We start from the raw sequence: 17,757 nt of genomic DNA, 5'->3' as shown, positions 1-17,757 counted from the left end.
TTGGAAGACAGCGATTGTCACGCCACTGTTCAAAAAAGGATGTAGGCAAAAGGCAGGTAACTATTGGCTGGTTAGCTTAACATCTGTAGTTGGGAAAATGCTTGAAGCTATTATTAAAAAATAGCGAGGCATCTGTAAAGAAATGGATCCATCAGGCAGACACAGCATGGATTCAGCAAAGGCAGGTCCTGTTTGACAAACTTTCCGAAGTTCTCTTGAGGATATAACGAGCGCAGTGGATAGAGGGGAACAGATGGACGTTATTTACTTGGATTTCCAAAAGGCGCTTGATAAGGTGCCACATAAAAGACTTATCCATAAGGTAAGGATGCATGGAGTTGGGGGTGATGTACTTGCATGGATAGGGGATTGGTTAACCAATAGAAAGCAGAGAGTTGGAATCCATGGGTACTACTCTGGTTGGCAATCAGTGGTGAGCAGTGTGAGGCAGGGGTCAGTGCTGGGCCCTCAACTATTCACGATATACGGTAACAACCAGGAAGAGGGAACCAACTGTACTGGATCGAAGTTTGTGGGTGACACTAAATTGAGTGGAAAAGCAAACTGAGTCGAAGATAGATAGAGTCTGCAGAAAGATATAGATAGGTTAAGTGAATAGACAAGGGTCTGCCAGTTGGAGTACAATGTCGGTAAATGCAAGGTCACCCACTGGAAGAAAAAATGGAAGAGCAAATTATTATTCAAATGGTAAAAAAAATTGCAGCATGATGCTGTGTAGAGGGACTTGGGAGTGCTTGTGCGTGAATCACAAAAGGTTGGCTCGCAGGTGCGGCAGGTTATCAGGAAGGCAAATGGAATGTTGGCCTTCATTGCTGGAGGGATTGAGTTTAAGAGCAGGGAGGTTATGCTGCAACTGTACAGGGTACTGGTTGGGCTGTATCTGGAGTACTGTTTGCAGTTCTCGTCTCGTTACTTGAAGGAGGATATACTGGCTTTGGAGGAGGTGCAGAGGAGGTTCACCAGGTTGACTCCAAACATGAGGGTGTGAGACTATGAGGGAAGATTGAGTCACCTGGGACTGTACTCACTGGAATTCAGAGGAATGAGAGGAGATCTCATGGAAACATATAAAATTATGAAAGGGATAAATAAGATAGAGGCAGGAAAGTTGTTTCCACTGGTAGGTGAGACTAGAACTAGGGGACATAGCCTCAAGATTCGGGGGAGTAGATTTAAGGTGGAGATGAGGAGGAGGGAGTGGTGAATCTGTGCAACCTGCCCAATGAAGCACTGGAGGATACCTCAGTGAATATATTTAAGACAAGGCTGGATAGATTTTTGCATAGTAGGGGAATTAAGGGTTATGGGGAAAAGGCAGGTAGGTGGAGATGAGTCCATGGCCAGATCAGCCATGATCTTTCTGAATGGCGGAACGGGCTTGACGGGCCAGATGGCCGACTCCTGCTCCTATTTCTTATGTCCTTATGAAAGTTAAAGGGAGCGTAGGTGACAGTGGTGCAGCGGCCTCAGCACTGGACTCGAGGCCGATGCTCCTGAGTTCAACCAGACTGGGGCCCAACCTGGGCAACAGCAATATATGCGTGGAAGAACAGTTCGGCAATCTAGTGGAGAGAGACTGAAACTGAGGATTCATCACTGGGAAATCAGTGAAGAGAGAGTGAGACTGAGGATTCATCACTGGGAAATCAGTGAAGAGGGAATGAGACTGAGGAATCATCACCAGGAAATCAGTGAAGTCGTCCTTAGACTGATAGGGTTCATCACTGAAAACTCAATGAAGAGAGACTGAGGATTCATCACTGGCAAATCAGTGAAGAGGGAGTGAGGATTCATCACTGGGAAATCAGTGGAGTGAGGATTCATCACTGGGAAATCAGTGAAGAGGGAGTGAGACAGATGGAGTTCATCATTGGGAAATCAGTGAAGTCGTCCTTAGACTGATAGGGCTCATCACTGGAAACTCAATGAAGAGAGACTGAGGATTCATCACTGGGAAATTAGTGAAGAGAGAGTGAGACCGAGAGCTCATCACTGGGAAATCAATGAAGGGGGACTGAGACTGATAGAGTCCATCACTGGAAGCATGTATGGACCCCGTGGGTCAGCACACAAGCGCCATTTCAAACGAGTCACAGCAGTGTCTCTGCTTTCTAGAAGTTTGCGCAGATTCAGCAAGTCACCTGAAACTTTTACAAACTTCTGTCGATGCACATTGGAGAGTACCCGACTGCTTGCAACACTGCCTGGTACGGAAACCCCCACGCCCAAGAATGGAAAATCCTACAAAAAGTAGCGGACACTTCCCAGTCCTTCACAGGCCAAGCCCTGCTCACCACTGAGCCCATCTGCAAGGGGCACAGTCAGAAGAAAGCAGCATCCTTCATCGAGGATACCCACCACCCCGGCCACGCTCCCTTCTCCCTTCTCGCTGCTGCCGTCAGGAAGGAGGTACAGGAGCCTCAGGTCCCACAACACCAGGTTCAGGAACAGTTATTACCCCTCAATCATCAGGTTCCTGAACCACTGTGGATAACTTCACTCATCACTGCAACGAACTCATTCTACGACCTGTAGACTCACTTCCATGGATTCTGCAATCATGGTCTCCTTATCATTTATTTATTATTACTATCTGTTTAATTTTGTATTTACACAGCTTGCCTTCTTTTGCAAATTGTCAGCTTATCCTTGTCTGTAGTTTTCCATGGATTCTGTTGTATTTCTTTGCTCTGCTATGAATGCCTGCAAGGCACCACTGCTTAATACAAGAGGACATGGCTTTGAGGTAAGGGGTGGGAAGTTTAAGGGGGATATTAGAGGAAGTTTTTTTTTACTCAGAGAGTGGTTGGTGCGTGGAATGCACTGCCTGAGTCCGTGGTGGAGGCAGATACACTAGTGAAGTTTAAGAGACTGCTGAACAGGTATATGGAGGAATTTAAGATGGGGGCTTATATGGGAGGCAGGGTTTGAGGGTCGGCACAACAATGTGGGCCAAAGGGCCTGTACTATTCTATGTAAATTGAATCTCACTGTAGTATACTGTGACATATGCACTCAGTCATCACTGTGGAGAAGTTTGCTCAGAGATGCTCTTCTGCACACCACTGTTGTAACTCGTGATTATTTCAGTTACTGTTGCCTTGCTGTCAGCTCGAACCAGTCTGGCCATTCTCCTCCGACCTCTCTCTCATTAACAAGGCACTTTTGCCCACATAACTACTTCTCACCAGATCTCTGTGAACTCGAGAGACTGTTGTGCATGAAAACCCCCCCAGAGATCAGCAGATTCTGAAATACTCAAACCTCCCATGGTTTCTGATCATCTTTGACCACAAACTTGGATCACATTTCCTCTCCATTCTGATGTTTGGTCTGGACAACAAACGGACCTCTTGACCACGTCTGCATGCTTTTCATGCATTGAGTTGCTGCCACATGATCGGTGCTGAGATTTTTGTATAAATGAGGTATATCTAATAAAGTGGCCACCGACTGTACCTGGAATTCTTCAAATTCCGGTGATTGAAAGTTTTGGCCCCATATCTAGGAAAGGACGTGCTGGTATTGGAGGGTCCAGACGGGGCTTACAACAATGATCCCAGGAACAGGAGAGTTCAGAGCCAAAACCAGGTTTGTTACCACTGATGCCTGTCATGAATTTTGCTTTGTGACAGCAGAATAGCGCAATACATAAAAGTTACTATAAATCACAAAAATAATATATAAAATAAATAATGCAAAATGAGAGGGATCTGGGAATACAGATACAAAATTCCCTAAAAGTAGCATCACAGGTAGATAGGGTCGTAAAGAGAGCTTTTGGTACATTGGCCTTTATTAATCAAAGTATTGAGTATAAGAGCTGGAATGTTATGATGAGGTTGTATAAGGCATTGGTGAGGCCAAATTTGGAGTATTGTGTTCAGTTTTGGTCACCAAATTACAGGAAGGATATAAATAAGGTTGAAAGAGTGCAGAGAAGGTTTACAAGGATGTTGCTGGGACTTGAGAAATTCAGTTACAGAGAAAGGTTGAATAGGTTAGGACTTTATTCCCTGGAGCGTAGAAGAATGAGGGGAGATTTGATAGAGGTATATAAAATTATGATGGGTATAGATAGAGTGAATGCAAGCAGGCTTTTTCCACTGAGGCAAGGGGAGAAAAAAACCAGAGGACATGGGTTAAGGGTGAGGGGGGGAAAAGTTTAAAGGGAACTTAGGGGGGGTTCTTCACACAGAGAGTGGTGGGAGTATGGAATGAGCTGCCAGACGAGGTGGTAAATGCGAGTTCTTTTTTAACATTTAAGAATAAATTGGACAGATACATGGATGGGAGGTGTATGGAGGGATATGGTCCGTGTGCAGGTCAGTGGGACTAGGCAGAAAATGGTTCGGCACAGCCAAGAAGGGCCAAAAGGCCTCTTTCTGTGCTGAAGTTTCTATGGTTTCTATGGAGAGCTAAATTGTGAGGTGGAGTTCATGAGTTGATGGACCGTTCAGAAACCTGGTGGCAGGGAGGAAGAAGCATCTCCTAAGATGTTGAGTGTGTGTCTGCAGGCTCCTGTCCCTCCTCCGTGATGGTAGGAATGAGGTGAGGACATGTCCTGGATGGTGAGGGTCCTTAATGATGGATGCCTCTTTCCTGAGTCACTGCCTTTTCAAGCTGTCCTCGCTGCTGGGGAGGCTATGACGGAGCCAGCTGAGTTTACAACTTTCTGCAGCTTTTTCAGATCCTGTGCGTAACAGACGTTGTGAGGCATTGGTTAACTTATCAGGAGCTCCTGATTGATCTAGGCCAGTACTCACTGAAGTAAAAAAAAAACGAGGCTCAGATAGAGAGGATGTGGAGAGAATATTTCCTGTAGTGCTTGCGTCTAGAACCAGAGGACACAGCTTCAGAATGGAGGTACGTCCCTTTAGAACAGAGATGAGGAGGGATTTATTTAGCCAGTGGGAGGTGAACCTGTGGAATTCATTGCCACAGACGGCTGTGGAGGCCAGGTTATTGGGTACATACAAAGCAGAGTCTGATAGTAGACATCCCACCTCTCCCGGAGGTTCCGGGAGTCTCCTGCATATTAATAGTGGCTCCCTGATGCCCGCAAATTATATACAATATCATGGAAACCAATTTTTTTGAGAGCGAGCGATAGAAAGCAAGAGTGAGTGTGAGAGTGACCACGAGAGGGATCGAGAGCAAGCAAGCAAGCGAGCGAGAGAGAGAGAGCGAGAGAGAGTGAAAGCAAGCGAGAGTGAGCGAGAGAGAGCGAGCGAGAGAAAGAGAAAGCGGGTGAGAGAGCGCGCAAGTGAGAGTGCTTGAGAGCGCACGAGCGACCAGGAGAGAGAGAGAGCACAAGAGTGAGAGCACGCCATGGCAGAGTGTTCCAAAAAAATATATAAAACATACGTCACCCCAGACTACACTAAAGTGTACCCCTGCCTAATAGGGGTCAAAATAACGACAGTGTTGCTCGCTGCACTGTTTGCAACAGTGACTTTTCGATTGCCCATGGTGGGTTAAGACTGTAAAAGACGTGTTGAGGTGAGTTTAACAGGTGTCATTCGTTCATTAGCATAGCTAACGTTATTTAAACTAGCTGGCTAGCTGCTAAGGAGCTACTCTATTCCAGACATCCCACCTCTCCCAGAAGTCTCCCGCAAATTGATGGTGTTACCTCCCTGAAATGAGTTTTTGCAGGGTGGGATGTCTGTGATAGGTTCTTGATTAGCCAGGGCGTCAGTGGTGATGGGGAAGGCAGGAGAATGGGGTTAAGAGGGACAATAAATCAGACATGATACAGGGGTGGAACAGTCTCAATGGCCTTGCCGCTATGGCGGATGGTCTGACCGTGACGTGAATGTGAGTGCACTGGTGATGCAGACAGCCTAGGCTGAACGGCCTACGATTGTGATGTGGGGAAGATGGAGGCGAGGATAGCCTGACTCGATGGGCCAAATGTCCTGTCTGATGGTCTGAAGCTTCTATCGCTGGTACAGAATCAAGGGAGGGGTTGAAGGGAGGGAAAGTGGAGGAACAGCAATAATGAGCTATCAGGTCCCAGAATGTCGAATGGCCACAGTCAGTGATTGAGCTGGCCTGCTTCCCACTGATGACCGATGAGTAACAGACACAAGAGGTTCTACAAGTGACTGCAAGGTCTGCTGAGAGGATCATCGGGTGTCTCTCCCACCCATCCCAGATATCTATCAGGAGTGCTGCATCCGTAATGATCCCTCCCATCTATCCAGCAATCTCTTTGACCTCCTACCATCAGGCAGGAGGTACTGTAGAACCAGAACAGGAACAGTTAGGATGGGAAACAGGTCCTTCCCCCAGGCCATGAGACACTGAACTCCCCGTCACCACCCAGCTCCCATCAGGTATGAAGTGCCAGTAGTGTTATCTGTTCACTGTTTACTTTGTGACTTGCGTCGTAAACGCACCTTATTATTTGTGGTAGCATTACTTTATGTGTTATGTGCACCTTGGTCCAGAGGAAGGCTGTTTCGTTTGCTGGAGTACGTGTATCGGTTGATCGACAATACACTTGAACTTGAGAGATTTGAAATCTTGAGCAACAGACACAAAACGCCGGAGGAACTCGGCGGGTCAGGCATCTGTGGAGGAGGAAAGGCAGCTGACGCTTTGGGCCGAGACCTTTCATCGTTTGTGGCCAGGCCTGTTCTGACTGGAGTTTAGAAGACCGAGGGGTGGGGGTTCCTTCCCCAGCATTTTGTCTGTGTTGCTCAGGACTTCCAGCATCCACAGAACCTGGTGTTCACCTGCTCTTGCCTGTTGGCGGACTGTCTGCGCGCACGAAGTTTCAGGCTCTGTCTGAGCCCACAGCCCCCACAGCGGAATACCCGCCACTCGGCGTGTCGTAACCACCAGGCCTGAGCAGTTGGACAGCCGCCACGGAGGACGTGCTTGCAGTTCTCCCATTTGTGGGCAGGTACACGGTGGCTGTGAGGAAGGGCAGGTACGTTCTTGTGTGTGTGGGAGTCTCCCAATGTGCAGGTCGGGGCACGCGCAACCCCGCAAGGTAAACAGGAGGTGGTGAAGGCACGTAATGGGACAGACAACTGTGAGAGAGTGGGGGGGGAGTGAGGGGGAGGGAGAGAGAGGGAGAGAGAGGGAGAGAGAGGGAGAGAGAGGGAGAGAGAGGGAGAGAGGGGAGGGAGAGAGAGGGGGGAGGGAGAGAGAGGGGGGAGGGAGAGAGGGGAGAGAGAGGGGGGAGAGAGGGGGGGAGAGAGAGGGGGGAGGGAGAGAGGGGAGAGAGAGGGGGGAGAGAGGGGGGAGAGAGAGGGGGAGAGAGAGGGGGGAGGGAGAGGGGGGAGGGAGAGAGAGGGAGGGAGAGAGAGGGAGGGAGAGAGAGGGAGGGAGAGAGAGGGGGGAGAGAGAGGGGGGAGGGAGAGGGGGGAGGGAGAGAGAGGGGGGAGGGAGAGAGAGGGGGGAGGGAGAGAGAGGGGGGAGGGAGAGAGAGGGGGGAGGGAGAGAGAGGGGGGAGAGAGAGAGAGGGGGGAGAGAGAGAGAGGGGGGAGAGAGAGAGAGGGGGGAGAGAGAGGGGGAGGGAGAGAGAGGGGGGAGGGAGAGAGAGGGGGAGGGAGAGAGAGGGGGAGGGAGAGAGGGGGGGAGGGAGAGGGGGGGAGGGAGAGAGGGGGGGGAGGGAGAGGGGGGGAGGGAGAGGGGGGGAGGGAGAGGGGGGGAGGGAGAGGGGGGAGGGAGAGAGGGGGGAAGGGGAGAGAGGGGAAAGTGGAGAGAGAGAGGGGGAGGGATGGAGGGGAGAGAGGGGGAGAGCGGGGGAGAGAGGGGGGAGAGAGGGGGGAGGGAGGAGGGAAGGGAGGGAGTGGAAGTGAGAGAGGGAAAGTGAGAGAGGGAAAGTGAGGGAGAGAAAGGGGAGAGTGAGGGAGAGAAAGGGGAGAGTGAGGGAGAGAAAGGGGAGAGAGAGGGAGAAAAGGTGTGGGTTGAGAAAGGGGGAGCGAGCGAGGGGTGGGAGAGTGGAGGGGGAAAAGGGGGGGAGAGAGGGGGGAGGGAGGGAGTGTGAGAGGGAGATTGATTTCCATGTCAGCCAGTGCATTTGCCCGTATCCCAATAAGCCTTTCCTATCCCAGTGAATCTTATGTTATTCTTGTACCTGCTCAACCACTTCTCAGTCCAACGTACCAACCAGCCTCTGAGTGAAAAAGTTCCTCCTCAGGTTCCTATTAAATTTCCTGCCCTCTCACGTTAAACCTTTGCCCTCTGGTTCTTCGTTCCCAACGCTGGGGAAGACTGTACACGCTTACCCTATTGCTGCCCCTCACACTCTATTAGATCACCCCTCAGTCAAATGTACGGCAGGGAAGGTGTCCCAGCCTGCCCAGGTCCCCTGCTTCCCCTTGTAGTGCCTGAATGCACTGTCGTAGTGAAATGATCCGGATAGATGGCATGCAGGACAAAGTTTCGAAAACTCTGTTCCTCAGCTGTTGTTCATCGGCCTTGTGGCAGTCATGGACAAGGAGTCTCGGGGGGGGGGGCGGTAGGGAATATCTGTCACTCAATCTGCACCTCACCCTTCATTTTTATTGCCCTCACTCACCTAATTCTGTCTGGCTTTCACTCCTGGTCCTCCCTCAAGAGGTTCCTTCCCCCTATCATCCCTCCCTTATCCACTGATCACCGTCTTCTCTTACCACGTTCCTGCGTCTGCAGCCTCTCGTGTCTCCATTTAACACTTTCCACCCCTCCTCTACCTCGCTCCTCTCTCACCTGGCAAATGTGGTCTTCAGGAGCAACTTCGGCTCAATTCATAAGTTACTTATTCACTTAGTGGCCACTTTAACCAGTACCTAATACAGATGCCACTGACTGTATGTTAGGTTTAAGCGGAGTGGCCATTGTGTGAGTGGGTCAGTGCTGGAGAGGGAAGTTGAGGCTTTGGCTCATCGAGGTGAGGCGTAGACCGTGGGTAGATTTCTTTTTTTTCCTTTATTCTTCCTTATTACACATTTAGAGCAGTGGGGTTGCCAGGCAGGATAGTGGGATGTGGGAAAGCAGGGAGACTCCCAGTGTCCCTCATAATTACACCTGCAAGAAATGTATCCACCTACAGCTTCTAACAGACAGTAACAGGAGTTAGAGCTGGAAATGGATGAACTCCAGATCGTTTGGGAGTCTGAGGGATTGATGGACAGGACATGCAGGGAGATAGTTATACCCAAGGTGCAGGACACAGGTAACCATCAGGGGCAGGAAGGGAAATAGGCAGCCAGTGCAGAGTACCCCATGGCCGTCCCGTTCAACAACAGGTATATCACTTTGAAAGGGGGTCCCCAACCTTTCTCGCTCTGCAGACCGGCTGACCGGGGGGGGGTTCAAGTAGGGTTAAACTCACCTCAACATGTATTTTACAGTTAGGGTTGCCAACTTTCTCACTCCCAAATAAGGGACAAAAGTAGCAGTCAAATCCCAGGACACTTCACCCCAGGAAAGACTACCATGACCGTGAAGCCTTGCGCGGGCACCTGTGTGCGCATGCGCGTACGTGCCGATTTTTCTTTCCCCCACAAATCCGTTTTGCCTTCATCTTCCCAACTATACTGTACATACATTATTTCTACTTTATATAGGCTGTGTATTTATCATATCATTCCTGCTTTTACTGTACATTAGTGTTATTTATTTTCCATTTTATGTGTTATTTGGTATGATTTGTTAGGTTATTTTCTGGGTCTGGGAACGCTCAAAAATTTTTCCCATATAAATTAATGGTAATTGCTTCTTCGCTTCACGCCATTTCAGCACGAAAGGTTTCATAGGAACGCTCTACCTCAGCGGGGAAAATACGGGACAAACCAATTTAGCCCAATATACGGGATGTCCTGACAAATACGGGACAGTTGGCAACCCTATGGTCAAGTTCAACGGTGCATGACAGGGAATAAGGAAAGGTGCAGCTGACTCATATCGTTTCCACGCGGCCCAGTAGCACATGCTCTGTGGCCCAGTACCGGTCCGCGGCCCGGTGGTTGGGGACCGCTGACTTTGAATACTGTTGGGGAAATGACCCAGCAGAGGAAACCCACTGTGGACCTGTGACCCAGGATGGGTGACGAGGTCCTGCAAAGTGAGTTCAGGGAGCTACGGGCTAAGATAAAGGACAGGACATCCAGGATAGTGATCTCAGAATTGCTACCTGGGCCACATGCCAGTGAGGCCAGAAAGAGAAAGATCATACAGTTTAATACGTGGCGAAGGAGATGGTGCAGGATGGAGGGCTTCACATTTCTGGATCATTTGGCTCTCTTCTGGGGAAGGTGGGACCCGTACAACAGAGACAGTTTGCACCTGAACTGGAAGAAGACTAATGTCCTAGCAGGAAAGTTTGCTAGTGTTGCACATCGGGGTTTAAACTAGATTGAACCAGAGTGACAGACACTGGAGTAGTTGTAAAGAAAGGTGTTCAGCATACGTACAAAGTCAGGAATCAAAAGGTCAAGAGTGGTGGGACAAATGCTTTAAACTGCGTACATTTCAATCCAAGGTGTATTGTAGGAAAGGCGGATGAGCCTAGTGCATGGATTAGCAGGTGGAACTGAGAGACATTGGGGCTCTGGTTAAGAAAAGGAAGGAGGTACATAGCAGGTATGAATGAAGTACTTGAGGAATATTAGAAATGCAAGAGCGCACTTAAGGAGGAAATTAAGAGGGCTAAAAGAAGGCTGACAAAGCGAAGGAGAGTCCTGTGGGCTTCTACAGATATATTAAGATAAAAAAAAAGATAGCATGGGACAAAGTTGGACCTCTGGAAGATCAGAATGGTAATCTTAGCCAAAAGAGACAGGGGAGAAAGCTAATGGATTTTTTATATCTGTACTTACCTGGGAGCAGGACACAGAGTGAAGCAAAACAGTAGAGAGATCATGGACCCTGTACAGATTACAGAGGAGGAGGTGTTTGCAAATGGAGTGGATAAAACCCCAGAACCTGACAAGATGTTCACTTGGACCTGGTGGGAGGCTAATTCAGAAACTGCAGGGGTGTTAGCAGAGATACTTAAAACATCTTTAGCTACGGGTGAGGTGTCAGAGGATTGGAGAATAGCTAATGTTGCTCCATTTACTTAAGAAAGGCTCTGAGAATAAGCCAGGAAACTACAAACTGTGAGCCTGACATCAGTAGTGGGAAAGTTATTGGAAAGTATTTTAAAGGATCGGATATATGAGTATCTGGAATAGGGATCAATTAGGGACAGTCATCATGGCTTTGTGCATGGTGGGTCATGCCTGAACAATCTTCTAAAGGCTTTCAAGGAAGTCAGCAGGAAAGTTGATGAAGGCAAGGCAGAGGATGTTGACTACATGGACTTTATGAAGAGTTTTGATAAGGTCCCACATGGGAGATTGGTCAAAAAGGTTCAGTCGCTCGGCATTCAGGAAGAGGTTTAGACATTGGATTAGACATTGGCTTTGCAGGAGAAGTGGTAGTAGAGGATTGCTTCCTTTTGACTGAGGCCTGTGACTAGTGGAGTGCCAGAAGGATTGGTGCTGGGTCAGTTGTTGCTTATCATCTATATCAATGATCCGGATGAATATGTGGTAAACTGGATCAGCAAATTTGCAGATGAAACCAGGATTGGGGGAGTAGTGGAGAGCGAGGAAGACCATCAAAGCTTGCTGTGGGATCTGGACCAGCGGGAAAAATGGGCTGAAAAATGGCGGATGAAATTTAATGCAGACAATGTGAGGTGTTGCACTTTGGGAAGGCCAGCCAGGGTAGGACTTACACAGTGACCAGCAGGGCACTGAGGAGTGGGGTAAAGCAAAGGGATCTGGGAACGCAGATTCATAATTCCTTGAGAGTGGTGTCACAGGTAGATAAGGTTGTAAAAAAAGCTGTGGTATGCTGGCCTTTATAAATCAATTCTTTGAGAGCAGGAATTGGGATGTTATGTTAAGATGCTGGTGAGTCCTTATTTGGAGTATTGCGTGCAGTTTTGGTCACCTACCTACAGGATAAGATTGAAAAAGTGCAGAGAAAATTTACCAGGGTGCTGCTGGAGCTCGAGAACCTGAGTTATAAGGAAAGATTTGATAGCAGTATACAAAAATTTGAGGGGTATGGATGGGGTAAATGCAACCAATTTCTTTTTTCCCGCTGAGGTTGGGTGATACACTGAGGATGGGTAAAGGGTGAAAGGTGAAAGGGTAAAGGGTGAAAGGTGACATGGTAAAAGGGAACAAGAGGGGCAATGAGTTTGGTATGGTGAGGGTGTGGAATGAGCTACATCACAAGTAATGGATGTGGGTTCAAAGTGAACATTTAAGAGAAATTTGGATAAGTACATGGATGAGAGAGGGTCAGAGGGCCACAGTCCAGGTGCAGGTCGATGGGACTAAGCAGATTAATGGTTTTGCATGGACTAGATGGGCCAAAGGGTCTGTTTTAGTGCTGTAATATTCTATGACTCTATGAGATGAGCAGTTTTCAAGATACTCCAACCAACCCATCTGGCACCAACAATTATCCGACTGTTAAAGTCACTTCAGTCACATGACTTCCCCATTCTGATGTTTGGTCTGAACAACTGAACCTCTCGAGCATGTGGGCATGTTGTTATGCATTGAGTTGCTGCCACATGATTGGCTGATTAGATGTTAGCATTAATGAGCAGGTGTGCAGCTGTACCTCATAAAGTGGTCACTGAGTGCGGACTTCCTTTGGTCAACTGGTTAATTATTATCACATATACTGTGGAACAGTGACAATCTTTGCTTTGCATGCCACCCATGCAGATCACTTCATTACAACAGTCCACTGAGGCAGTGCAAGGGGAAGAGCAGTGACAGAATGTTACACTTACAGAGAAAGTGCAGTGCGGGCAGAAAATAAGGTGCAAGGGTTGCAATGAGGTCGATTGTAAGGTCAAGTACCTATCTCACGTACTGTTCCAATTCGTCTTGCATACTGTTCATACAGATCTGAATACGCAGCGCAGTGAGCTAGAACAAGGTAAAACAATAACAATGCCGAATAAAGGCCACTGAGAAAGTACAGTGCGGGTAAACAATGAACTGAAAATTCATAACGAGGTGGACTGTGAGGCCAAGAGTCCATTTTATCACGTGAGAGGTTCATTCAAGAATCTGAGAACTGTGGGATGGGAATTGTCCTTGAGCCTGGTGGTATGTGCTTTCAGGCCTTTGTATTTTATACCCAACGGGAAGGAAGAGATAAGAGAATATCCTAGGTAGATGGGGACTTTGATATGCTGGCTACTTTACTGGTAGCCTCTCCACCATCAAGGACATCTTCAAAAGGTGATTCCTTTTGCTCTACAGTTCTGAGGCTCAACAACAGGTAGCCAGAACTGCCCAGTGCATCACTGGCACCAGCAGCCCCACCATCATGGACAGACACACTCCACAGAAAGGTGCTAGGAAAAGGTCAGTAACCCACCCGCCCTGTTCATGGACTGTTCGTCCCACTCCCACCAGGGATGGCGGCTACGTAGCATTCACACCAGGACCAGCAGACTCAAAAATATTTACTTCCCCCAAGCTGTAGGACTGAGCAACACCTCCACCCACTAACCCACCCCTCCACACCCCCCACCACCACTACTTGATCATTTCCTGTCAGTCACCTTGTGTACAGGCACTCCTGTGCCTAATGTCACGTTATGTACAATCAATGTATACAAATTATAATAATGTGTTTATATTTATTATGTTCTTTATCTGATAGTGAATTGTTTTGTGCTGCATCGGATCTGGAGTAACAACTATTTTGTTCTCCCTGTGTACTGATTAAACAATCTTAAATCTTAAATCTCAAGAAGGCAGCATCCATCACTGAGGACCCTCACTAACTGGTTCGTGCCCTCGTCTCACTACCATCAGGGAGGAGGTACAGACGCCTGAAGACACTCACTCTAACTTTTAGGGACAGCTGCTTTCCCTCCGCCATCAGATTTCCAAATGGCCCATTAACTCTACCTCCGTTGCACTATTTAGTCATTTATTTTACACATGCACGAGAAACGTCGTGCATATGTCAGTGAAGTGTTGGTGCGTGGCCAAGTGGTTAAGGTGTTCGTCTAGTGATTTGAAGGTCGCTAGTTCAAGCCTTGGCTGAGGCAGTGTGTTGTGTCCTTGAGCAAGGCACTTAATCACACATTGCTCTGCGACGACACCGGTGCCGAGCTGTATGGGTCCTAATGTCCTTCCCTTGGACAACATCGGTGGCGTGGAGAGGGGAGACTTGCAGCATGGGCAACTGCTGGTCTTCCATACAACCTTGCCCAGGCCTGCGCCCTGGAGACCTTCCAAGGTGCAAATCCATGGTCTCATGAGACTAATGGATGCCTATTATTATGTCAGTGAAAATAAACCTGATTCTGACTCTGACCATATTGGTTTCCCCATCTGCTCCGGTTTCCTCCTACGTCCCAGCCACTTGTGGAGTCTGTTACAGACTTGTCCAGCCCATCTTGGGCACAACCCTGTATGCTACCAAGGGCATCTTCCAGGGCCATTGCCTCACAAAGTCGACATTCATCACCCAAGGGCTGTCACCACCCGGGACGTGCCCTCGTCTCATTACCACCGTTGGGGAGTTGGGTACAGGAGCATGAAGGCACACACTTCCTTGCACTATATTCCATCTGCCACTCCTTTGCCCATTCTCCCAATCTGTCCAAGTCCTTCTGCCTCCTCATTGCAATCTTCCCCTCCACCTATCCACCTGGGGCGTTACAGGAAACGTACTGCTATGGATTGAGGAATGGCTGACAGGCAGGAGGCAGCGAGTGGGAACAAAGGGGGCCTTTTCTGGTTGGCTGCCAGTGACTAGTGCTGTTCCTCAGGGTCAGTATCGGGAGCACTACTTTGCATATTGTTTGTCAATGATTTGGATAATGGAAGTGATGGCTTTGTGGCAAAGTTTGTGGATGATACGAAGATAGGTGGAGGGGTAGGTAGTGCTGAGGAAGCAATGCGATTGCAGGAGGACTTAGACAGATTGGAAGTATGGGCAGAAAAGTGGCAGATGGGATACAGTGTTGGGAAATGTATGATAACGCATTTTGGTGAAAGGAACAATAGTGCAGACTATTATCTAAATGGGGAGAAGGTTCGAACTTCAGAGGGGCAGAGGGACTTAGGAGTCCTCGTGTTAGACTCCCGGAGGGTTAATTTACAGGTTGAGCCTGAGGTAAAGGCGGCAAATGCAATGCTTGCATTTATTTCAAGTGTAATAGGATATAAAAGGAGATAATGCTGGGACTGGATTAGACACTAGTCAGGCTGCACTACGAGCACTGTCAACAGTTTTGGGCCCCATATTTCAGAAAAGATGTGTTGTCATGGGAGAGAGTCCAGAAGAGCACAAGGATGATTCCAGGAATGAAGGGGTTAAGGTGAGGAGCGTTTGGCAGCTTTGGGCCTGTACTCACTGGAATTTAGAAGAGTGTGGGGGCAGGGGATCTAATTGAAACCTATCGAATATTGCAAGAAGTAGATAGGATGGATGTGGAGAGAATGTTTCCTGTGGCAGAGGTATCCAGAACTAGTGACCTTTTAGAACAGAGTTAAGGGGGAAATATTTTGAGCCAGAAAGTGGTAAATCTGTGGAATGCTCTGGTAATGTGGCGGGGGCCAACTCCATGGGTATACTTAGGGCAGAAGTTAATCGTTTCCTGATTGGTCAGGGCACTAAAGGTTATGGTGAGAAGGGAGATGTATGGGTTTGAGTGGGATTGGGGATCAGCCATGATGGAATGGCAGAGCAGACTCGATGGGCTGAATGGCCTCATTCTTCTCCAATGTCTTATGGCCTCTTGGCCTCACAATTCTCCTCGCTATGATCTTTTAGTGTTTACCTGCACTTATTTTTTCTCAGCATGATTCTGCATTGTTACTGGTTTACCTGGTTCTGCCTCAGTGCATCGGATCTGTACGAACAGTGAACTTTTTCACCGTACTTTGGCATAAGTGACAATAATAAAGACAATTCCAGCTTTCATTCTCTCTTTCGTTCTCACACACACAGGCAATCTGCAAAGCCGGTGACACAATCGATCAACTAAACCCTCTTCCCTGGAGGCACAAGCAGAAGCAACGAAAAAAGTAGTGAACTCCCGGCTAACTCAGTAACCTCGCCTGCGCGGAAGAATTAACCATGAACTAACAGTCACACTTTTTTTAAAAAAATAAAACACACGCACATACACTTCGCCAGAGAAGTCGTCTCCCAAAACAATAACTTTCCGACCGAAGTTGTAAAGAAACTTTTGTTTAAAAGATTTCTCTCTCGGCCGCTCCCAAAACCCTGCAGCAAAGATCGGAAGTTTAGAATCGGTTCGCAACTTACCATCTTGTAGCAATTCGGGAAACTGAGTCGACCTTCACCTTCGTGGGTTTCGCCCAATGGCCCTTTGGCAAGAGAAAGGTCCTAAAGCACCGCCGGTGTCTTCTCCCCGCCTCGGGCCATGGATCACCTGTTCGATCGCCGGTCAGAAGCGGAGAAACCCTTCGCAGTTGGAGCGGGGCGGGATCCTCGCCCTGCCGCGCTCTCGGCTGCGATGCCTCAGGAACTGGTTGCGGCGGACTCAGGTACGGGCAGGTAGGCGCACGGCGAACTCAGTCAAGAATTCTGGGTATGTCGAGGTGTGTCCGACGGGGCGGGAGCAGCCGCACCATCTGCGGGGACAGCGGCTCCACTCCGCTCCGGGCGCCCGAATCCTCCCCGCAGTTCGGACCCATTACTGCCGTATCAGCCAGAGTGGGTACGGAGGGGGGGAGTGGGGAACAGTGGAGGGAGGGGGGGAACAGTGGAGGGAGGGGGGGAACAGTGGAGGGAGGGGGGGAACAGTGGAGGGGGGGAACAGTGGAGGGAGGGGGGAGGAGGGAGGAGGAGGGGAGTGGGAGGAGGGGGAGTAGGGGGGAGGGGGGGGAGGGGGGGAGGGGGGAGGAGGGAGGAGGGGGAGTGGGGGGGAGGGAGGAGGGGGAGTGGGGGGAGGAGGGAGGAGGGGGAGGAGGGAGGAGGGGGAGGAGGGAGGAGGGGGAGGAGGGAGGAGGGGGGAGGAGGGAGGAGGGGGAGGGGGGAGGAGGGAGAGGAGGGAGGAGGGGAGGGGGGAGGAGGGAGGAGGGGAGGGGGGAGGAGGGAGGAGGGGGAGGAGGGAGGAGGGGGGAGGGGGAGGGGGGAGGGAGGAGGGGAGGAGGGAGGGGGAGGAGGGAGGAGGGGAGGGAGGGGGGAGGGAGGGGAGGGGGGAGGAGGGGGAGGGGGGAGAGGGGGAGGGAGGGGAGGAGGGGAGGGGGAGGGGGGAGGAGGGAGGAGGGGGAGGGGGGAGGAGGGAGGAGGGGGAGGGGGGAGGAGGGAGGAGGGGGGAGGAGGGAGGAGGGAGGGGGGGAGGAGGGAGGAGGGGGAGGGGGAGGAGGGGAGGGGAGGGGGAGGAGGGAGGAGGGGAGGGAGGGGGGGAGGAGGGAGGAGGGGGGAGGGGAGGGGAGGGGGAGGGAGGAGGGGGGAGGGGGAGGGGAGGGGAGGAGGGGGAGGGGAGGAGGGGGGAGGAGGGAGGGGGAGGGGGAGGGGGAGGAGGAGGGAGGGGAGGGGAGGAGGAAGGGGGAGGGGAGGGGGGAGGGGGAAGGGGAGGGGAGGGGAGGGAAGGGGAGGGAGAGGGAGGGAGGGGAGGAGGGGAAGGGGAGGAAGGGGAGAGGGGGAGGAGGAGGGGGGAGGGGAGGGGAGGAGAGGGGGAGGGAGGGAAGGAGGGGAGAGGAGGGTGAGGGGGAGGGGGGAGGG

General features: G+C 50.2%; 1 protein-coding gene across 1 annotated transcript in view; it reads right to left on the bottom strand.

The window, feature by feature from the left end:
• Positions 1 to 16,725, bottom strand: part of myo1eb (myosin IEb) — a 133,087-nt gene extending 116,362 nt beyond the window's left edge. Inside the window, 1 exon segment of the mRNA XM_072283518.1 lies at positions 16,333 to 16,725. Coding sequence (XP_072139619.1) covers positions 16,333 to 16,335 — 3 coding nt within the window. The 5' untranslated portion in view covers positions 16,336 to 16,725.
• Between the last annotated feature and the right edge of the window lie 1,032 nt (positions 16,726 to 17,757).

This window comes from Mobula birostris, chromosome 2 (genome assembly GCF_030028105.1).
Source record: "Mobula birostris isolate sMobBir1 chromosome 2, sMobBir1.hap1, whole genome shotgun sequence".
Classification (NCBI taxonomy): Eukaryota; Metazoa; Chordata; class Chondrichthyes; order Myliobatiformes; family Myliobatidae; genus Mobula; species Mobula birostris.
The sequence above is the reverse complement of the archived record's forward strand: the minus strand, read 5'-3'. Positions and strand labels throughout refer to the sequence as shown.